Below are 23,890 nucleotides of genomic sequence, written 5' to 3'. Positions count from 1 at the left end.
GGGTTGGTGTCTCGGGTGAAGTTATGCTAAAACCCCTGTCCCACGGTACGAGTTCATTCCAAGAGTTCTCCAGAGTTTGCCCTGATTCGAACTCGGAGATTTACGGTAATGGTCACTCGTCGGTATTCGGGGCTCTCGTGAACATTTTTCAAAGTGTTGAAAAATCTTCACGAGTCTTCCTGTGCATACCTGTCATTAGCGAGTCTTCCCGAGTACCTGCCGTTAGCGGTACGAGCCTCTAAGAGACGTCCCCGAGCTCCGACGTACCCGCTACGTTCATTCTCTGTGCTTACCACGAGTTTGATTTTTTTTAAACTCGGGAGAGCTCTTGGAATGAACTCGCACAGTGGGACAGGCAGCGTCTCTGGAGAGAAGGAATGGGTGGCGTTTCGGGTTGAGACCCTTCTTCAGACTTCAGAGTCACTCTCTGAGTTACTGCAGCACTTTGAGTCTAGGTCTGTGATAAACACCGCCCACTAGTGGCAGATAAGTTCATAGCAAGTAAACACACAGCTTCCAATGCCAACAAACTATCCAAACTCACGTTTTCCCCAAAGTTGTCTTCCCTTTTGAGCATCTCTCTCAGGGTTTGAAGAATTTTCATGCAGAGTTTCTCTTCTTTATCCATCAGTATTTTCGAATGATTGATCAGTCTATGATTTAAAGAATATAAAATCTTATTCTCAGCCTCTGTGACATCCACAAGCAATAGAACTTTCACAAGTAGCAGAATAGTCACGATAGGTTACTTAGTTACATTAGTTTAGTTTAGAGATACAGCATGGAAACAGGCTCTTCGGCCCACTGAGTCCATGCCGACCATCGATCACCCGTTCACCACTAGCTCTATGTTATCCCACTTTCGCTCCACTCCCTGCACATTCGGCCGACAAATCTGCACGTCTTTGGGATTTGGGAGGTAACCGGAGCACCTGGAGAAAACCCACGCGGTCACAGGGAGAACATGCAAGCTCCACACACACAGACAGCACCCGAGGTCAGGATCGAACCCGGGTCAAAGTTGACTGGAAAGATACCCTAGCAGGGATGACAGTGGAACAACAATGGCAGGTATTTGGGGGAATAAGAATAATAATAAGGTGCAGGATCAGTTCATTCCAAAGAGGAAGAAAGATTCCAAGGGGAGTAAGGGGTGACCGTTGCTGACAAAGGAAGTCAAGGATAGTATAAAATAAAAGAAAAGAAGTACAACATAGCAAAGATGAGCGTGAAGCAAAAGGGTTGGGTAATGTTTAAAGAGCAACAGAAGATAACTAAAAAGGCAATATGGGGAGAAAAGATGAGGTACAAAGATAAGCTAGCCAAGAATATAAAGGAGGATAGTAAAAGCTTCTTGAGGTATGTGAAGAGGAAAAAATTAGTTCAGACCAAAGTTGGACCCTTGAAGACTGAAAAGGGTGAATTTATTATGGGGAGCAAGGAGATGGCAGACAAGTTGAACAGGTACTTTCGATCTGTCTTCACTAAGGAGGACACAAACAATCTTCCTGATGTACTAGTGGCCAGAGGATCTAGGGTGACGGAGGAACTGAAGGAAATCCACATTAGGCAGGAAATGGTGTTGGGTCGACTGATGGGACTGAAGGCTGATAAATCCCCAGGGCCTGATGGTCTGCATCCCAGGGTACTTAAGGAAGTGGCTCTAGAAATCGTGGACGCATTGGTGATAATTTTCCAATGTTCTACAGATTCAGGATCAGTTCCTGTGGATTGGTGGGTAGCTAATGTTATCCCACTTTTTAAGAAAGGCAGGAGCGAGAAAACAGGGAATTATAGACCAGTTAACCTGACATCAGTGGTGGGAAAGATGCTGGAGTCAATCATAAAAGATGAAATAGCGGCACATTTGGATAATAGGATCGGCCCGTGTCAGCATGAATTTACGAAGGGGAAATCATGCTTGACTAATCTTTTGGAATTTTTTGAGGATGTAACTAGGAAAATGGACAAGGGAGAGCCAGTGGATGTAGTGTACCTGGACTTTCAGAAAGCATTTGATACGGTCCCACATAGGAAATTAGTGGGCAAAATTAGGGCACTGGGTATTGGGGGTAGAGTGCTGACATGGATAGAAAATTGGTTGGCAGACAGGAAACAAAGAGTAGGGATTAACGGGTCCTTTTCAGAATGGCAGGCAGTGACTAGTGGGGTACCGCAAGGCTCGGTGCTGGGACCGCAGCTATTTACAATATACAGTACATCAATGATTTAGATGAAGGGATTCAAAGTAACATTAGCAAATTTGCAGATGACACAAAGCTGGGTGGCAGTGTGAACTGTGAGGAGGATGCTATGAGAATGCAGGGTGATTTGGACAGGTTGGGGGAGTGGGCAGATGCATGGCAGATGAAGTTTCATGCGCATAAATGTGAGGTTATCCACTTTGTTGCAAAAACAGGAAGGCAGATTATTATCTAAATGGTGTCAAGTTGGGAAAAGGGGAAGTACAACGGGATCTGGGGGTCCTTGTCCATCAGTCAATGAAAGTAGGTATGCAGGTACAGCAGGCAGTGAAGAAAGCCAATATACCAAGAGTTGGCCTTTATAACAAGAGAAATTGAGTAAAGGAGCAAATAGGTCCTTCTGCAGTTGTACAGGGCCCTTGTGAGACCACACCTGGTCTATTGTGTGCAGTTTAGGTCTCCAAGTACGGGGAAGGACATTCTTGCTATTGAGGGAGTGCAGCGTAGGTTTACAAGGTTAATTCCCGGGATGGCGGGACTGTCATATGCTGAGAGAATGGAGCAGCTGGGCTTGTACACTCTGGAGTTTAGAAGGATGAGAGCGGATCTTATTGAAACATATAAGATTATTAAGGGTTTGGACACGCTAGAGGCAGGAAACATGTTCCCGATGTTGGGGGAGTCCAGAACCAGGGGCCACAGTTTAAGAATAAGGAGTAAGCCATTTAAAACGGAGACGAGGAAACACTTTTCTCACAGAGAGTGGTGAGTCTGTGGAATTCCCTGCCTCAGAGGGCAGTGGAGGCAGGTTCTCTGGATACTTTCAAGAGAGAGCTAGATAGGTCTCTTAAAAATAGTGGAGTCAGGAGATATGGGGAGAAGGCAGGAACGGGTTACTGATTGGGGATGATCAGCCATGATCACATTGAATGGCGGTGCTGGCTCGAAGGGCCAAATGGCCTACTCCTGCACCTATTGTCTATTGAATGAGGTGGCCCCACATCCCTCTACACTCCAACAAGTACAGGCCCAGTGCCGACAAACGCTCACCATACGTTAGCCCACTCATTCCTGGGATCATTCTCGTAAACCTCCTCTGGACCCTCTCCAACGACAGCACATCCTTCCTCAGGTATGGTGGCCCAGAACTGCTCACAATAACCCAAATATGGTCAGCACAGCACCATATAAAACCCAATTTCTGTTTCAGTTCAGTTTATTATCACGTGTACCGAGGTACAGGGAAAAGCTTTTGTTAACCAGTGCTAACCAGTCGGCGGAAAGACAATACATGATTAAAATCGAGCCATCCACAGTGTACAGATACATAATAAGGGAATAACGTTTAGTGCAAGATAAAGCCAGGAACGTCTGATCAAGGATAGTCCCAGGGTCACCAATGAGGTAGATGATAGTTCACTACTGCTCTCTAGTTGTGGTAGGATGGTTCAGTTGCCTGATAACAGCTGGGAAGAAACTGTCCCTGAATCTGGAGGTGTGCGTTGTCACACTTCAGCAATACAACTCTGTTTCTATTACATTTTATTTCACGACCAGGTTCAGGAATAGCTACTTCCCCACAGCCATCAAGCTATTAAACTTGGCTCGGACAAAACTCTGAACATTAATAGCCCATTATCTGATATTTGCACTTTATCAGTTTATTTATTCATGTGTGTACATATTTATATAATGGTATATGGACACACTGATCTGTTTTGTAGTCAATGCCGACTATGTTCTGTTGTGCTGAAGCAAAGCAAGAATTTCATTGTCCTATCAGGCACACATGACAATAAACTCTCTTGAATCTTATTTTGACTAACCAAATTTTATCAGCCAAATTCAAACTCTCTAGGGGATGCAGACAGGGATGTCCGTTATCACCCTTATTGTTCGCATTGGTGATAGAACCATTGGCGGAAAAAATTAGATCTGAACCTGAAATATATGGCTATAATACTGATACAACAATTAATAAAATTTCTTTATATGCAGATGATGTTTTGATTTATATTACAAAACCGGAAATTAGTATTCCCAACCTGCTAAACATTATAACTAAGTTTGGTGCATTTTCTGGGTATAGGATTAATTGGGATAAAAGCGAGATTATGCCAATAACAGGAATAAATCTAAATACATTACAACAATACCCATTAAAAGTAGTTACAGACAAACTTAAATATTTAGGGATTAACGTAACTAAAACTCATAATTCATTAATAAAATCCAACTATCCTCAACTATTAGATAAACTTAGAAAAAATATTTTATATTGGAAAACACTTCCTATATCCATGATTGGTAGAATAAGTGCCATAAAGATGGTATTTCTACCACAGTTGTTATATTTGTTTCAGGCTATTCCTTTTTTTCTTCCGAAAACTTTTTTTTTAAAAATTGATAATATTGTTAATAGTTTTATTTGGGATTATAAAAATCACAGAATAAATAAAAAACATCTATGCAAAGCTAAGATAAATGGAGGATTAGCACTTCCAAACTTTTTATATTATTTTTGGGCTGTTCAGATTAAGAATATGAATTTCTGGTGGGTAAATATGGATCATGAACCGACATGGTTAAATATAGAAAAGGAAGACTGTCTACCTTTCAATGTAGGTTCAATAATTTTTGCACCAACGGAAGTACAAAAAAAAAATTATAAAGACAACCTAATAATATATAATAATAGACGTATTTGGAAACAAATAGTTAAGACTCTACATTTGGATAATCTCTCATTTAGATTACCAATTATGAATAACCCATCGTTTAAACCTGCTATATTAGATGGGGGGTTTAAACAATGGGATGATTTAGGAATTACAAGGATAGAACACCTTTATAGAAAAGGAAAATTTCTTTTATTCCAGGAGTTACAAGATATTTATGGATTGTCTCCACAACATTTGTTTAGGTATTTACAAATTAGAGATTATATTAAATCCAATACACAAGATTATAAAAATAAAGAAGCAGGATTGTTAGACGAACTGTTTAATTTATATCCAAATACAGAAAAATTAATAGCCTATATATATAACATCATTTTGGATAAGGAGAATCCAATAACGGAAATATATCGTCAAGCATGGGAAAATGAAATGGGATTGGCTATAACAAAAGAAAACTGGGAAGAAAGTCTACAACGAATACACCGGTGTTCATTAAACGCCAGACATATACTGATACAATTTAAAGTATTATATAGGTTACATTATTCGAAAACTAAATTAAATAGTATTTTTCCGAATCTCTCCGCTATTTGTGATAAGTGCAAGAAAGCAGAGGCAAATTTAATACATAGTTTCGTTACATGTCCTAAATTGAATTATTACTGGACAGAAATTTTTAAAGTTATTTCTGAAGTCATCAAAGTTAAATTGGACCCTAACCCAAAGCTAATAATATTTGGAATTCCGGATTTACATCTATCACTTACAGTAAATCAAAGAAATTTCTTTGATTACTGTTTGATAATTGGGAAAAAAATCATATTGAAATTTTGGAAGGGAACATTATCCCCCACAACCAAAATGTGGGCAACAGAGATGATGGAGACGTTACATCTGGAAAGAATTAGATTTGTCCTATTGGACAAGTATAATTCTTTTGAACAGATATGGTCTCCATATATACAGTATTTAGAGAAGTAGCTGTTCTTGGCAACACAGCTCGGCGTGCACCCTGCGGGATTTGGTGAGAATAATTCATTTTTATATTGGAATTAACATATATGTCTTTATTGATACTATCACTTGTAGTAGTGTTATTAACAATACATATTGTGGTTTTTCATTTTTTTTTTTTTTTTTTTTTCTTCTTTTTTTTTTCGTTTCTCTTTTCTTTCTTATATATAATCAAATTATTATTTAATCACTCTCTTAATGATTTATAACTGTTCTATTCTTTTTCTATCATTATTTCTAAAAAAATAGTAGATAAGTATTACTAGTGTTTTACTTAATGCAAATTGAATTAATTTGATATAAAGTTGTTTGAAGCATTGTAATTGATTACCTTTAATAAAAAAATATATATCATGAATCTTATTTTCCAGTCCTCTCGAGATAATTGCTAGCTTTGCGTTTGCCTTCCTCTCATGTGCCACTCTCGCACAGTGGGACTCGTGGAGAGATCACGCTCGCTCACCGGTCTCGTCTCCCCACGCACCCCTCCCTTCCCCGCGACTCACTTGCTCATGAAGGCTCCACCCTCACATCTCATCTGCGTGTCGCTGCCATCGGGGAAGAGCAGCTCCGGACTGTGGAGAACGTCAACCAACACCGAGAGCTCGGCATGCACCATGGGTTGGAACTGGTGCTCCAGAGTCGACACGATATCCTGCGGGATCAACACACAAAACCCTCAGGCAACTGTCCAGTCATAGAGTCTTACAGCGTGGAAACAGGCCCTTCAGCCCATCTTGCCCACTCCGACCAACATGCCCTGGACTCCCACACTAGTCCCACCTGCCTGCGTTTGGCCCATATCCCTCTAAACCTGTCCTATCCATGTACCTGTCCAAATGTTTATTAAATGGCGTGATAGTCCCTGCCTCAACTACCGCCTCCGGTAATTCACTCCTTCCACCCACCACCCATTGTGCGAAAACGTCACCCCTCAGGTTCCTATTAAATCTTTCCCCCCTCACCTTAAACCTATGTCCTCTAGGCACAGTGATGCAGTGTTAGAGTTGCTGCCTTACAGCGCCAGAGACCCGGGTTCGATCCCGACAACGGGTGCTGTCTGTACGGAGTTTGTACGTTCTCCCTCTGACCTCGTGGGTTTTCTCCTGGATCTTCGGTTTCCTCCCACATCCCAAAGACGTGCAGGTTTGCAGGTTAATTGGCTTCAGTAAAACTTGTAAATAGCCCCTTGTGTGTGCGGATGGTGTTAGTGTGCGGGGATCGCTGGTCCACGGGGGGCCGAGGGGCCGGTTTCCGCGCTGTTTCTCTAAACTAAACTAAAATGCAATGATGAGAGGCATAATTACCTGTAACTTCTCGATGATGTTCCTGTAGTCCAAGCCGGGCGCCCCAGAGGCATCACGGTAACGAGGTGCACCGCGGGTGGACATGCGCCAACCGATGACTGCTCTCTGCACCATATTGGAGTGGGTCTTCAAAAACAAGGTGTTGACTTGGCTGTCCAGGTCCACGGGGATCGCTATAGCTCGACTTTTAGCTGCAATTACAAGTCCAATGTTAGTTATACTTTAGCCTTGGCTCAATTGGTTTTGTTCCCCAACTCTCCCTCTAAACTCTGCCTGGGTTTCAACAACTAAGTTACAGAGATAGGTTGAATAAATTAGGTCTTTATTCTCTGGAGCGCAGAAGGTTAAGGGGGGACTTGATAGAGGTCTTTAAAATGATGAGAGGGATAGACAGAGTTGATGTGATCAAACTTTTCCCTTTGAGAATAGGGAAGATTCAAACAAGAGGACATGACTTCAGAATTAAGGGACAGAAGTTTAGGGGTAACATGAGGGGGAACTTCTTTACTCAGAGAGTGGTAGCGGTGTGGAATGAGCTTCCAGTGGAAGTGGTGGCGGCAGGTTCGTTGGTATCATTTAAAAATAAATTGGATAGGCATATGGATGAGAAGGGAATGGAGGGTTATGGTATGAGTGCAGGCAGGCGGGACTAAGGGAAAAAACGTTGTTCGGCACGGACTTGTAGGGCCGAGATGGCCTGTTTCCATGCTGTAATTGTTATATGGTTATATGTTATATGGTTAAACCTGTCCTATCCACGTACCTGTCCAAATGTCTCTTAAACGTTGAGATAGTCCCAGCCTCAACTACCTCCTCGGGCAGCTGGTTCCATTCACCCACCACTTTTTTTGTGTGAAAAAGTGAGCCAGAGTGAGTCTAGTTTAGAGATACAGCGCGGAAACGGGCCCGGATAGCACGCAAAACAATGTGCTCACTGTATCTCGGTACAGGCGGCAATAATACACCAAAACTAATAGCAGTACAAATATTCTCAGATGAACATGGAAGGGGAGGTAGGAATAGACTGGAGGTAGGAAAAGGCCAGAACCAAACAGGGCCGACAACAGATGACCAAGGAAGGGTGGAGCCCACAATGGTCCATTGTTGGCTGGGGAAGAGGTGATAACGACAGGGATACAAGGATGCGAACAGTGGAACGGGTAGGACGACTAGGGTGGGGGGTTGACTTGAAATTGGAGAGATCAATGTTCATACCGCTGGGTTGTAAGCTGCCCGAGTGAAATATGTTTCAGGTGTGGGACATTTTATCAGAAATGGGACAAAGTGAAAAAAAGTCTGTAAAAGGGTCTCGACCCGAAAGTCATCTACCCCTTTTCTCCAGAGATGCTGCCTGACCCGCTGAGTTCCTCCAGCACTTTATGTTTTGGTGAGTGATTCCAAGTTGCGGTTCTTTCCCAGTCATGTACCGCGATGAAACGTCCTCAGTTCAATTCTGAAACCCGACATAGTTGTTGTGTTGGGGGCTGGATTGTGGCCAGTGTCATGGAGTCAACCAGGCCCTTCAGTCCAACTTGCCCATACTGGCCAACATGTCCCATCTACACTAGTCCCACCTGCCTGTGTTTGGCCCATATCCCTCCAAACTTGTCCTATCCATTTACCTGTCTAACTGTTTCTTAAACATTGCAATAGTCCCTGCCTCCAACTACCTCCTCTGGCAGCTTGTTCCACACACCCACCACCCTTTGTGTGAAAAGGTTACCCCTCAGATTCCTATTATAGACAATAGACAATAGGTGCAGGAGAAGGCCATTCAGCCCTTCGAGCCAGCACCGCCATTCAATGTGATCATGGCTGATCATCCCCAATCAATACCCCGTACCTGCCTTCTCCCCATATCCCCTGGCTCCACTATCTTTAAGAGCACTATCTAGCTCTCTCTTGAAAGCATCCAGAGAACCGGCCTCCACCGCCCTCTGAGGCAGAGAATTCCACACTCACCACTCTCTGTGAGAAAAAGTGTTTCCTCGTCTCCTGATTCTTAAACTGTGGCCGCTGGTTCTGGACTCCCCCAACATCGGGAACATGTTTCCTGCCTCTAGCGTGTCCAAACCCTTAACAATCTTATATGTTATTAAATCTTTTCCCCTTCACCTTAAACCCATGCCCTCTGGTCCTCGATTCCCCTACTCTGGGCAAGAGACTGTGCATCTACCCGATCTATACCTCTCGTGATTTTATACACCTCTATAAGATCACCCCTTATCCTCCTGCGCTCCAAGGAATAGAGACCCAGCTTACTCAATCTCTCCCTATAGCTCAGACCCTCGAGTCCTGGCAACAGCCTCGTAAATCTTCTCTGCACCCTTTCCAGCTTGACAATATCTTTCCTATAACATGCTGCCCAGGACTGAACACAATACTCTAAATGCGGTAGACAAAAATGCCGGAGAAACTCAGCGGGTGAGGCAGCCTCTATGGAGCGAAGGAAATAGGCAACGTTTCGGCCCGAAGCGTTGCCTATTTCCTTCGCTCCATAGATGCTGCCTCACCCGCTGAGATCCTTCGGCGTTTTTGTCTACCTTCGATTTTCCAGCATCTGCAGTTCCTTCTTAAACACTCTAACTGCAGTCTCACCAACAACGTCTTATACAACTGCAACGTGACTGATGAAGGACAATGGGCCAAAGGTCTTTTGTCCACCCCGTCTGCCATTGCTGGCAGCACGTTCCAGGCACTCGCCACTGTGCAAAACAACTTGCCCCCAACATCTCCTTTAAATTTGCCCCTCTCACCCTCAAGCTGTACGGGCTAGTCCACCACATCTCCACCCTGGTCTCCATTCTGCATCAGTGACTGCCTCCACCACCACCCCTGCCAAGCGCGTTCCAGGCACTCACCACCCTCTGTGTTATAGGAGCCCCCACTAGGGGGCGACACAGAGGCGCAATGGTAGAGTCGCTGCCTCACAGCGCCAGAGTCCTGACTACGGGCGCTGTCTGTACGGAGAGCGGATGAGAGCGGATCTCATTGAAACATTGTTAAGGGCTTGGACACGCTAGAGGCAGGAAACATGTTCCCCATGTTGGGGGAGTCCAGAACCAGGGGCCACAGTTTAAGAATAAGGAGTAAGCCGTTTAAGAACGGAGACGAGGAAACACTTTTTCTCACAGAGAGTGGTGAGTCTGTGGAATTCTCTGCCTCAGAGGGCGGTGGAGGCAGGTTCTCTGGATGCTTTCAAGAGAGAGCTAGATAGGGCTCTTAAAAATAGCAGAATCAGGGGATATGGGGAGAAAGCAGGTACGGGGTACTGATTGGGAATGATCAGCCATGATCACATTGAATGGCGGTGGTGGCTCGAAGGGCCGAATGGCCTACTCCTGCTCCTATTGTCTATTGAGTTTGTACGTTCTCCCCGTGGCCTGCGTGGGTTTGCCCCGGGTGCTCCGGTTTCCTCCCACACTCCAGAGACGTACAAGTTCGTAGGTTAATTGGCTTCGGTAAAAATTGTCCCTGGTGTGAGTGGGATAATGCTGCTGTACTCTAAATGCGGCCTCACCAATATCTCGTACAACTGCAACGTGACCTCCCAACGTCTATACTCAGCTCCAGGGTCCCTGAGATTATAGGTGTGCGTTTCCCATCACACACTGTTTCAGAAAGAACTGCAGATGCTGGTAAATCGAAGGTAGACACAAAATGCTGGAGTAACTCAGCGGGCGAGGCTGCATCTCTGTAGAGAAGGAATTGGCGAAGTTTCGGGTCAAGACCCTTCTTCACGCACACGCTGGCCAGCATCTCTTTAAGTACATCGATCACTAAGGAACTCGCTGTCAAATCAGTGGGGCCTGCACTAAACAAACTGATGCTAACTTACCCACTTCAGCCAGGGTTTTGATGCAAGACTCCACTGAAGACTTCTGAGACGGAGTTGGCCAGGCGCAGTTATAAATCCTAAAGGCAGACTGAAGCAGTTGAATAAATATTGGCTGGTGAGTCTGCAGACAGAAGGAAAAGTGAACGACTGTTAGAAGCCACAATTTCTCCCCCCTACATAATAACAACTGTACATCTCCAAGAAATCGTGACGGTATATGGCCCATGACCGTAGACATTTGACTGAATGGTTGATTATGAAGTTGCCCAAGTCGTTGTACGTTCCTTTCCGTGTCCTTACATGTATCATTCCAGGCCTCTGTTCTAGACTCAGGGCAGCCAAGCTCTGAATAAACAGGATAAGAGGTAACTCACCCACTCAAACAAACGCTGCACAAACAGCAGCTTAGTCAGTGCCGTCCAAAAGGGGCGGCGAGGTGGCGCAGCGGTAGAGTTGCTGGCTTACAGCGCCGGAGTCCCGGCTTCCATCCGGACTATCTGAACGGTGTTCGTACGTTCTCCCCGTGACCTGCGTGGGTCTTCTCCGCGATCTTCGGTTTCCTCCCACACTCCAAAGACGTACAGGTTTGTTGGTTAATTGGCTTGGTATCATTGTAAATTGTCCCTAGTGTGTGTCGGATGGCGCTAATGTGCGGGGATCGCTGGTCAGCACGGACCCGGTGGGCCGAAGGACCCGTTTCCGCGCTGTATCTCTAAACCAAAATACTGGCAAAGAAAACTAGCTCAGCTCCATCCATAAACCCGAGAACACCTATTGGCGTTGGGGGACCAGGCCTCCCGTGTGACAGGGACCCAACGGGTCCCACTTAGTTTAGTGAACTTATAAAGATGCTCAATGCCTGCATCTTGGCTTTTGAACACTTGAGGATGTGGAAAGATAAGAAGGAGGTGTTGTCACAAAGGCGCCTTACCTGTAGACTGGTGCTGTTGTCGGAGAAGGGGGAGCTGAAGAAGCCTATGACGATGTTCGTCACGGCCTCCGTCACGTACCGCTCCAGCGCTGTGTCCGCGTGCTTCCTGTCCGTCGTGGAGTTGCACACCTTGAGCAAGACAGCCAGCAAACGATAAGTGGATCAGTCAAAAGGTGAGGGCAAACTGCACCAGAGAGCGCGCAACAACGCTGACGCACGTGACAGAAGAACGAAGGAACGCAGCTGCAAGAGCTGTTCCAAACGACCCGCTGAGTTACTCCAGCATTTTGTGTCTATCTTCGGTTTAAACCAGCATCTGCAGTTCCTCCTTACACAAGGTAGGGTGGAGTCCATCATGGTTCATAGGTGAGGGGGCTTCTGATAGACAGGTGGTTGGAACAAGTGCCGGAGATTAAAACAGAAGGTGAGAGACAAAAGGATTGAGGAGTTGTGAATTGTGAAGTCAGAGGATGGAATGTGGGTGAAGGGGGAGAGGTGGGGGGGAAATGGTGCGGGGCTCAGGTGTGGACGAGGGAGAAGGGAAGGGGGGGGGGGGGTGTGGGGGAGAAAGGGTGGGCAGGGTTGGTGGGGTAGTTAGAAGTCACCTACAATTGGAGAATTCAATGTTCATACCGCTGGGGTGTAAGCTGCCCAAGCAAAATATGAGGTGCTGTTCCTCCAGTTCGTGTGTGGCCTCACTCTGACAGTGCAGGAGGCCCTGGACAGAAAGGCCAGTGTGGGAATGGGAGGGGGAGTTAAAATGGTTGGTAGCTGGGGGATCCAGAGGGCCTTGGCGGGCCGAGCGTAAATGTTTGGCGAAATGGTCACCTAGTCTATGCTTGGTCTCGCCGATGTACAGGGGCCACATCAGGAACACCAAATGCAGACAAGGTTAGAGGAGGTGCATGTGAACCTCTATCAAAACTGGAATGACTGCTGGGGGTCCCTGGAGGTGAGGGAGGAGGGGTATAGGGACAGGTAGGTGTTGCATCTCCTGTGGCTGCTGGGGATGGTGTCTGGAAGGGGGTGCTTTGGGTGGCAAGAGATGAGTGAACCAAGTTGCGGAGGGCGCGGTCTATGCGGAAGGCGGCACGGTGGCACAGCGGTGGAGTTGCTGCCTCACAGCGCCAGTGACCCGGCTTCGATCCTGACCACGTGTGCTTGTCTGTGCGGAGTTTGTACGTTCTCCCCCGTGACCTGCGTGGGTTTTCTCCGGGATCTCTGGTTTCCTCCCACACTCCAAAGATGTACAGGACTGGAGTCGCTTCACGTGGATTACAAATTATACATTGTCCCTAATGCGTATCGGATAGTGTAAGTGTGCGGGGTATCACGGACTCGGTGGACCGAAGGGCCTGGTTCCACGCGGTATCTCTAAACTAAACGGAACTAAACTCAAGGTGGAAAGGGGTGGAGAGGGGAAATTGTGACCAAAGATCCTATGGCTTGAGTGGGTGCAGGATTTTTCTGGAGCTCCTTCCTAATGACAATATCTTGTATGTTCAAAGTTAATAAGGGAGACTAGGCAGGAATATCAAAATGATCACCTGCAGCTGAGAAACAAAAAGATGATTTGTGTATGAAGACGCCATGACCAAAGCAAAGATACTAGAGCGGAGACGGAAGCCGGTTACTGAAATGGCGCTAAAGATTACCCATGACCCTACTACGGCCTTTACGTCGAGTGGACTACCTTGCTCCGCTATAGGATCTTTGGATGTGACTGGTAGTGTGATCATGCTGGGAGGTGGGGACGCTGGTGGGACTAGTAGAACTCTATTCGGACGGGAAAGGCGAGGACTAGTAGAACTCTATTCTTGAACGCACAACCTTCTAACCCAAGAAGCCAAAGTGATACTTCAATAAGAAGGTTGGTAGTGCCTTAGGGCAAAAGGTGGAGCTGATTTACTGTTGTCAGCTTTACATTGTTGATCAATCATTAATTTACCTGCATTTTGTGCACCAGTAACTTAGAAAAGGAACGCAGATATAAATATTCCTTCTGCTGACATCCAGTTAATAAGGATTCCTTGTTTTAAATTAGACCCATGGTTATTGCTTTGTGGACAATTTAAATAGGAAGGCATGTAAATTCAATTGACAAATAGCATCCAGTACCTATGTTTACAATGAGATTACAATTCAGTGAAGAATTCTTAACTGGCAAAGTTTCACAAGGTATTACTGAGGCCTTATTAACTTCCTCACGCACTGCCAGTAAAAATTCTCACCTGAACTGATCTTTCAAGAACCAGTTAGAAATAATGGTAGATACAAAATGCTGGAGTAACGCAGCGGGTCAGACAGCGTCTCTGGAGGAACAGGTGACATTTCGGGTCGCGACCCTTCATCAGACTGAGAGTCAGGGGGAAAGGGAAAGGAGAGATATAGGCGGTGGTATGGAGAGATATAGAACAAATGAATGAAAGATAAGCATAAAGCTGCAGGCTGGGTGAAAACGAGTTGCAGACAACAAGACTCAACAAGTCGACTTTGAACCTCGTACCACGACTTGGGTGGGGGAGGGGCGGCGAGAGTGGGGAATGCAGGGTCTGCATAAAATTGGATAAATCAATGTTCATACTGCTGGGTGTGTAAGCTGCCCAAGCGAAATGTGAGGTGCTGTTCCTCCAGTTTGCGTTTGGCCTCAAGCCAATAACTGTGTTTTGTTTCCTCAATCTTTAATAGGCTGTGGGCCGAGCATCACAAAATGTGTCTAGAAATCAACTTTCATGACCCATGTCTCGGAACTACATGAAATTCTGCACAGATTTAGATCAGATATCATAAGTCATAACTCGTCAGCGCCAAAAGTTGCACATTAATTAATTAAACTAATTAGAAAACGAGATCGATAAAGTAAGCGCCATCTAGTGTCCAATGCCCACATTACACCATAGGGAGCCTATTTCCGTGTTGCAGTCTCTTTAAACCATATATTATTATACCATCTATATATATATATATATATATATATATGACGTGAATATGACTGTAATCATATATAATTATGTATAATTATATATTAAAATTATGTATAATTATATTATATAAAAAGAATATACAGAATATAATTGTGAGGTTTTTTTTAAATGAGACTGCCCCGGCCATAGTGGGACTGGGACAGTGCCAGGTTGGGGGAAGGCTAAGGCATCTACTGCTGACAGGAAAATGCCTAACCCTAACCATAACTCGCCCCCTTCCAGAGCTGCCCACGGCTGGGGCTGGAGCCACTTTAGGACCGGCTACGAGTGGCCGCGCAGCGCATCCACCTCGGCCAGCATGTCCTTCTGGTGGTGATGATGGATGGGGAGCAGCACTGCCCTGCACACCGCCCGGGCCGCCTTCAGCACCACCATAGCGCCAGGCTCTGTCAGACCGCCCGCACGCTTGCTGCAACACCGGCCGGCCGACAACCCGACTGACCCCTCGCAGCACCCACCGGAGGCCTGACGGCCCGACCGATCCTCCACAGCATTCATCGGCCTACCGACAAGCCCAACCGACAGACTGACCGACTGACTGACGTACCCTAATTCTAACCCTAGCTCTATTTGTTATTTATCATTTTTATTTAACAGTTCACATCATAACTTTATAAAGATAAATCAATTGAAAAACAAAATGATCAGCAAGGTTAGCATGACCTTTATTCTTGGAAACCTTGTTATTGTTTTGATGTAATGAGGAGGCAGCCATGATCCCAGGGTCCTTGCTGCCTCGCGACCATGAAACAAAGCGCGGGGTTGGTCAATTTGCGCCCGACCTCAATGTCAAACGTGCATTGATTGGGCAATTACTACTCAGAAAATTTAAGGTTTTTCTCATATTTCTTAAAAATGTGCAGGTTTTGGTCTTGACGAGTTTCAGGTGTGGATTTATATAATATTTTTACACAATATGTTAAAAAAATGTAGGTAGTTCCGTGAGCTGGGTCACGAACCTGAACGATAAAGCTCCTCGGCCCACAGCCTATAATCCCTACTGAAGCTGAGAAGTGTTGGCAGAGGAACAAAGGGAACCAGTGAACCCTGGACTTACCCGGTTCATGTCAACGATAAAATTCTCAAAGAGGTTCCAGATGTGGTTGCTTGTGTAAATCTCCTTCATCTCCACCTCTGTGTCCACGTAACAATGGTTGACAAAGTTCACGTACGCCATCTTCACCTGTCAGGACACGTGTTTTGTTGATTCATCAAGGAATTATTTACACCATGGAGCAGCAAGGCACTGGAACAGGCCCTTCGGCCCACAATGCCCACGCTGAACCTGACGCTGTTAAACTAATCCCCGCTGCCTGCACATGATCCGTATCCCTCCATTCCCTGCATATCCATGTTTCATAAGGGTTTCATAAGGCACAGGCCATTCGGCCCATCAAGTCTACTCCGACATTCAATCAAGGCCGATCTATCTTTCCCTCTCAACCCCATTCTCCTGCCTTCTCCCCAAAACCCGTACCAATCAAGAATCTGTCAATCTGCGCCTCAGAAATATCCAATGCCTTGGCCTCCACAGCCGTCTGTGGCAATGAATTCCACAGATTCACCACCCTCTGACTGAAGAAATTCCTCCTCATCCCCGTTCTAAAGGTACGTCCTTTTATTCTGAGGCTGTAGCCTCTGGTCCGAGACTCTCCCAGTAGTGGAAACACCCACTCTATCCAGGCCTTTTGGGAAGTTTAAATGAGGTCAATAGACAATAGGTGCAATCGTAGGCCATTCGGCCCTTCGAGACAGCACCGCCATTCACTGTGATCATGGCTGATCATCCACAATCAGTACCCCGTTCCTGCCTTCTCCCCATATCCCTTGACTGCTATCTTTAAGATTTCTATCTAACTCTCTCTTGAAAGCATCCAGAGAATCGGCCTCCACTGCCTCCTGAGGCACAAAATTCCACAAATTCACAATTCCATAGATTCACAATTCCGAGAATAATGAGGTCTCCCCCTCATCCTTCTAAACTCCAGTGAGTACAGGCCCAGTGCTGTCAAAAGCTCATTGTATATGTGCCTGTAAAAAAAGCCTCTTTAATGCCACCATCGTTTCTGCTTCCACCACCACTCTGGCACTGTGTTCGAGGCCCCCCGCACTGTGTAAAAGAAATGTGTCCTGTACATCCCCTTTCAACCTTGCCCATCTCACCGTAAAACCAGCATTTCCAGTCTTTGACATTTCCATCCTAGTCACAGAGTGCTACGGTGTGGAAACAGGCCCTAACTTGCCCACACCGGCCAACATGTCCCATCCACACTAGTCCCACCGAAAAAGACTACAAAAAGTAGTAAACACTGCCCAGTCCATCATCGGTTCTGACCTCCCTACCATCGAAGGTGTCTATTGCAGTCGCTGCCTCAAAAAGGCTGGCAGCATCATCAAGGATCCACACCATCCTGGCCACACACTCATCTCCCCGCTGCCTTCAGGTAGAAGGTACATGAGCCTGAAGACTGCAACGACCAGGTTCAGGAATAGCTACTTCCCCACAGCCATCAGGCTATTAAACTCAACTCAAACAAAACTCTGAACATTAATAGCCCATTATCTGTTTATTTGCTCTTTATCAGTTTATTTATACATGTGTGTATATTTATCTAATGGTATATGGACACACTGATCTGTTCTGTAGTCAATGCCTACTATGTTCTGTTGTGCTGAAGCAAAGCAAGAATTTCATTGTCCTATCTGGGACATGACAATAAACTCTCTTGAATCTTGAATCTTGAATCTTGCCTGCGTTTGGCCCATATCCTCTAAACCTGTCCAAATGCGATAGTACCTGCCCAACTAACTCCACTGGCAGCTCGTTCCATACACCCACCACCCTGGGGGATAAAGGTTCTGAGTGTGATATCCATGTTTCATAAGGGTTTCATGAGCCATAGGAGCAGAATTAAACCATTCGGTATGGCCCAGCCCATTCGGCCCATCCATACGGCCCAGCCCATTCGGCCCATCCATACGGCCCAGCCCATTCGGCCCATCCATACGGCCCAGCCCATTCGGCCCATCCATACGGCCCAGCCCATTCGGCCCATCGGTATGGCCCAGCCCATTCGGCCCATCGATACGGCCCAGTCCATTCGGCCCATCAATACGGCCCAGTCCATTCAACCCAGCGACGTTTCCTGCTTCTCTCCAAGCCCCTCCGCGCCCGTTACCTTGAGCGACACAGCGTGCCGGCAACAGGACTGATGAGTTGAGCCCGTCCCTACCTCAGGTATGCAGTCGTCGTGGGTCACCACCCTCACGATGTCGTCCAGGGGCAGCAAGGAGTTGCATTTGATTTCGGTGTAGACGTTCTTGCCCTCGGTGCAAGCGGCCAGCAGCTCCACCAGCGTGATGTGGTAGTTCAGGGCGCCATTCAAATCGCAGCGCTCCTGCTCCGACGACATCATTTGTAGCAGCAGGGGGAAGGAGGCCCGATCATTGTAGAAGACCAGGACGTCTTCTCCCCCATTCGCCAGCTGTGGAACACACCGAGCAAACACCCTTAATCTGGCACTAAACCTTATTCCCTTCGTACACGCAACAAGCTGGCAACATCTCTGGAGAGAAGGAATGGGTGACATTTTGGGTCACGACCGTTCTCGTCTCGACCAGAAACATCACCCATTCCTTCGCCGGAGTTCCATCTTCCCAGCAAGAGGGCCTATAACATCAGGCCGCCGTTGTGGCCTCAAATAGGCCCCGACCTCGGGTGGACTAGGAGGAGGAGGAGGAGGACTGGACTTATTGGTGCCTTCCCTCACAGTGGAAAGTGTTGATTCTGCTGCTGGGGGGGGACGTTCATGTTGAATCCTATAGTGTATTATGTCTTTTTTCTCTTTTTATTTTATATGGATGTATGGTAATCTAATTATTTTTCACTGTAAAGCTTCAACGTGATTTGATTTAAAAGTGCTATATAAATAAAAATTACTTACTTACTTACTTACCTCCTCTCCAGAGATGCTGTCTGTCCTGCTGTTACTCCAGCCTTTTGTGTCTATCTTCGGTTAAAGCCAGCATCTGCAGTTCCTTCCTATACTTATCCCCTTTATTGTGCATCTGTGCATTGTGGACGGCTCGATTGTGATCACGTATAGTCTTTCTGCTGGACAGCGTGGAAACAGGCCCTTGGGCCCACCAAGTCTGCACCAACCAGCGATCACTAGCACTATCCGACACTCAGCAGGGACGATTTTACCAGTTTTACAGATGGCAATTAACCTACAAACATGTACGAGTGTGGGAAGAAACCAGAGCACCCGGTGGAAACCCACGCGGTTACGGGGAGAATGTGCAAACTCCATACAGACAGCATCCGTAGTCAGGATCGAACCGGGGTCTCTGGCGATGTAAGGCAGCGACTCTACCGCTGTGCCAAACCCCCATGAATCTTTTTCCCTTAGCTGCTTGTGTGGGGATATTCCACTGACACAAGGTGATGTAAGCGGTAGAGTTGCTGCCTCACAGCGCCAAAGACCAGGGTTCAATCCCGACCACGGAGTCTGTACGTTCTCCCCGTGAGGTGTTTAGGGGGCGCTGTTCTGGCAGCAGCCATGTCAGCAGCGCGTCAGTTTTTTCAACTTTTTTTATTTTTTAGTATGTTTTAAAGTATGTATTTAATGTTTCTTCGTGTGTTTTGTGTGGGGGGTGGTGTGGGGGTAAGGGGGAAACCGCTTCGGTCGCCTCCTCCATGGAGAGGCGACTTTTTCCAGGTCGCCTCCCCCGTGGCCTAACATCAAGGATCGGCGCGGCCTTTCCCGGAGACGCGCCCGGGGCTTCAGCGGCGGGCGCAGCGTGGACTCTCGGCGTGGAGCGGGTGAGCCCTCGCTGGGGCTCGCTGGAGGGGAGCGCTCCGTTTCGCTGGCCCGGGGCAGCCGGCAGCCTGAATTCGCAGCCTGAAGCCGAGGTCTGCAGAGCTCCAGCTGGTGCGGCGTCTACAGCCCGGATCCCTCGTGGGGGACCCGGGGGAAGAAGAAGCCATCACTGCCGGCCCGCGGCTAACTTCTACCGCGGGGCCGGCATGGACTTACCATCACCCCTGGAGGGGAGCTTCGACCGCCGGCCCTGCAGTCTACGGTGCTTCTGGCTGCGGCGGGGACTTTAAATCTTGACCACCGGCCTGCGGCCTACAACAACTTAAAGCCGCGGTCTCCGGTGAGGAAGAGCCGATCCTGGACTGACTCTGGACTCTGGTCCTGTCCACGGGGGGGAAATGGAGGAGGACTGGCCAAATTTTTGTGCCTTCCACCACAGTGATGAATGCTGTGGTGGATGTTTGTGTTACAGTTTGTGTGTTCTTTATTATTGTATCGCTGCTGACAACCCAATCCTTGCCGGGTCACTGCTCGTGCGGTCGACCGGTCGGTGCAGAGAGTAGCTTTGAATGTTTGTCTCTTCGTTGATTGTGTCCCTTTTAAATTGCCCTTTGGGGACGAATAAAGTGCTTTGAATTGAATTGAATTGAATTGAATTGAATTGAATTGAATTGAACACGTGGGTTTTTCCCGGGTGCTCCGGTTTCCTCCCGCATTCCAAAGGTGTGCAGGTTTAGCCTCGGTAGACATTGGAAATCTCCCCTGGTGCGGTGGACAGAACTAATGTATGGGGCGATCGCTGGTCGGGGCGGACTCGATGGGCCGAAGGGACCGTTTCCACACTGAACCTCTAAACTAAACTAAAATAGACTGCTGTTGCAAGCGAGTGAGGTGTAAATACTGTTGGTGTCTAGTGATCAGGCAATCAATCAGTCAACACTGTGTGTGGCAAGCCACAATACATGAGGTAATGCCACATATATCTATCGCGCAACAAAAGATGTAGTAATGAGGCATAACTCGTTCCAAGATTTTATCAGGAGTCATTCATGTGAAGTGCTTCAAATGTTGGCTTTGACAGAGTGGATGTGGAGAGGCTGTTTCCACTAGTGGGAGAATATAGGACCAGAGGAGGTTTACAAGAATGACCCCAGGAATGAGTGGGTTAACCTATGATGAGCGTTTGTCGGCACTGGGACTCTACTCGCTGGAGTTTAGAAGGTTGAGGGGGGACCTCATTGAAACTTACAGAATAATGTTTTTCTGTGCGGTTCCGAATAAATTTCCAAGATCCTTCTTTATGTTTACAAAGCCCTTAACGGGCTTGCCCCCACCTACATCAAAAATCTGCTTACCCACCGCTCCACCTCCAGGTCCCTCAGATCGGCTGATTTGGGGTTACTGAACATCCCGCGGTCTAGGCATAAGCTTAGGGGTGACCGTGCCTTTGCGGTTGCAGCTCCTAGACTGTGGAACAGCATCCCTCTTCCCATCAGAACTGCCCCCTCCATCGACTCCTTTAAGTCGAGACTTAAAACTCATCTTTACTCCCAAGCCTTTCTTGACGTCCTCTGAGGGAGGGCTACATGTATGTATTTATGTATGTACTTAATCTATGAACCAATGTTGTATAACGTTAGTACCTCCACCAATGTAAAGCACTTTGGTCAACGAGAGTTGTTTTTTAAATGTGCCATATAAATAAAAGTGACTTGACTTGACTTGACTAATGAAAGGCCTGGATAGAGTGGATGTGGAGAGGATGTTTCCACCAGTGGGAGAGTCTAGGACTAGAGAACACAGCCTCAGAATAAAAGGACGTACCTTTAGAAAGGAGATGAGGAAGAATATCTTCAGTCAGAGGGAGGTGAATCTGAGAGAATCTTTGCCACTGAAGACTGTGGAGGCCAAATCAATGGATATTTTTAAGGCAGAGATTGACAAATTCTTGATTAGTACGGGTGTCAGGGGTTATGGGTAGAAGGCAGGAGAATGAGAGGGAAAGATAGATCAGCCATGATTGACAGGCGGGGCAGCCTCGATGGGCCGAATGGCCTAATTCTGCTCCTATGTCACATGAGCTTTAGAGTTTAGAGGTACAGTTAATGGAGATAGAGAGTTTAGAGCTTGTGCCAACCACTGATCACAGAGCACACTAACACTATCCTACACACTCGGGACAATTTACAATTTACAGAAGCCAATTCATCTACAAACCTACATGTCTTTGGAGTGTGGGAGGAAACCGGAGCACCCGGAGACAGCACACACGGTCATGGGGAGGATTTACAAACTCCGTACAGACAGCACCCATAGTCAGGATCGAATCCGGGTCTCTGGCGCTGTAAGGTGCCAGAGACTCTACCGCTGTGACATCGTGCCACCGTTATGATAATAATCTTATGATCTTAATGTCAGCGCTTGGAAGAAAGTCCAAGCCCAATTGGGGATGTTATGGTTTTATTTCATCTTCTGTAGCCCTGGCCAACCCCACTGACATTTTCATGTTCATAAGGGATAGGAGCAGTAAAAGACCATTCAGCCCATCAAGTCCCCACCACCATCTTTCCCTCTCAATCCATTTCTCCTGCCTTCTCCCCATAACCCCTGACACCCGTACTAATCAAGAATCTATCCATCTCTGCCTTATCCATGGATCTGGCCTCCGCAGCCTTCTATGGCGATGAATTCCACAGATTCACCACCCTCTGACTAAATAAATTCTTCCTCATCTTCTTCCCAAAGGAACGTCCTTTAATTCTGAGGCTATGGCCTCTGCTCCTAGACTCTCCCACTAGTGGAAACATCCTCTCCACATCAACTCTATCCAGGCCTTTCATTATTCCGTACATTTCAAGGAGGTCCCCCCTCTTCCTTCTAAACTCCAGCGAGTGGAGGCCCAGTGCCGTCAAACGCTCATCAATATATTAACCCGATCATTCCTGGGATCATTCTCGTAAACCTCCTCTGGTATCATTCCGGTAAACATGGAGGAGCAATGGAAGACCCAGCATGGGAGGGGGGGGGGGGGGGGGGCGAGGGAGAGGAGGGGGGAAAACAAAGAGGGGACCTGGCGCAGATAACTTTGTCACGTTGTCAGTGCCCTTTATGTGGCCACTATTTGTATACCTCGGCTACACAAGCAACGGTTTTCACTGTAACTTGTAACATGTGACAATAAAGTATTCCTCCCTCCCTCCCTCCCTTCATTACCAGCCGTGCCGTTACCTCAGTCATCACCATGTCTTGGCACTTCTTGACGTACTTCCCGTCGGCCTTGATGATGGTATGCAGGAACTTGAGGTACATGACCTGCCGCCCGTGGGTCTCGATGCAGTGCACAAAGTGCTGCACCACCCTCTCGCTGATCTCGTTGCACAGGTGGTAGTTGCTCAGGAAGATGTGTCGCATCGTTTCCGCCTCCTGCAGCTGCAACGGTGAAAGCGGTGCAACCATCAATGCATGCAATGGCTCGAGGGCAACTCAATCTCTTCCCTCTCACCCTCAGCCTGCACTCTCTAGTTTGAGAATACTTAATGAATGAACGAATGAATGAATGAATGCATGATAATACAGGACCTAGGTACTATTGTAATGCCTTGTTTTGCATACAACCCAGCATTGGGCAGCTAGGTGGGGCAGCGGTAAAGTTGCTTCCTTACAGCGCATGCAGTGCCAGAGACCCGGGTTCGATCATGACTACGGGTGCTGTCTGTACGGAGATTGTACGTTCTCCCTGTGACCAGAGTGGGTTTTCTCCGGGATCTTCGGTTTCCTCCCACACTCCAAAGACGTACAGGTTGTAGGTTAATTGTCCCGAGTGTGTGTAGGGCGTGGTGTGTCAATGTGCGGGGCGCCACCGTGCCGCCCTGCGGGGTAGACGGTAAATCCCAACCAATGATGGTTTTCCGACCTCTCCTTGGGAAGTTTGCCCGCAAACTGATTAGCCTGGTGCTTGGTGAAGGCCAAGCTCGCAGGGCCGGTGATGGACAACGTGCCCAGTAGACCCGGCTCATCCACTGCGCTCTCCGAATCGGCCCCGAGCCACCGGCGGCAACGGGAACAGTGGTGCAGGTGGGGACCAGTGCAGGGGGAGGGGGGGGGGTTG

General features: G+C 47.1%; 1 protein-coding gene across 1 annotated transcript in view; it reads right to left on the bottom strand.

Moving 5' to 3' along the window:
* Positions 1–23,890, bottom strand: part of itpr2 (inositol 1,4,5-trisphosphate receptor type 2) — a 230,001-nt gene that overhangs the window by 62,926 nt on the left and 143,185 nt on the right. The window contains exons 29-36 of the mRNA XM_033039327.1: positions 23,011–23,211; positions 18,193–18,444; positions 16,017–16,142; positions 11,976–12,104; positions 11,045–11,165; positions 7,207–7,397; positions 6,406–6,554; positions 545–653 (exon numbers count right to left, since the gene is read on the bottom strand). Of these exons, the coding sequence (XP_032895218.1) occupies positions 545–653; positions 6,406–6,554; positions 7,207–7,397; positions 11,045–11,165; positions 11,976–12,104; positions 16,017–16,142; positions 18,193–18,444; positions 23,011–23,211 (1,278 nt within the window). The remainder of the gene's footprint in view (positions 1–544; positions 654–6,405; positions 6,555–7,206; positions 7,398–11,044; positions 11,166–11,975; positions 12,105–16,016; positions 16,143–18,192; positions 18,445–23,010; positions 23,212–23,890) is intronic.

This window comes from Amblyraja radiata, chromosome 21, assembly GCF_010909765.2.
Source record: "Amblyraja radiata isolate CabotCenter1 chromosome 21, sAmbRad1.1.pri, whole genome shotgun sequence".
NCBI classification, from domain to species: Eukaryota; Metazoa; Chordata; class Chondrichthyes; order Rajiformes; family Rajidae; genus Amblyraja; species Amblyraja radiata.
The sequence above is the reverse complement of the archived record's forward strand: the minus strand, read 5'-3'. Positions and strand labels throughout refer to the sequence as shown.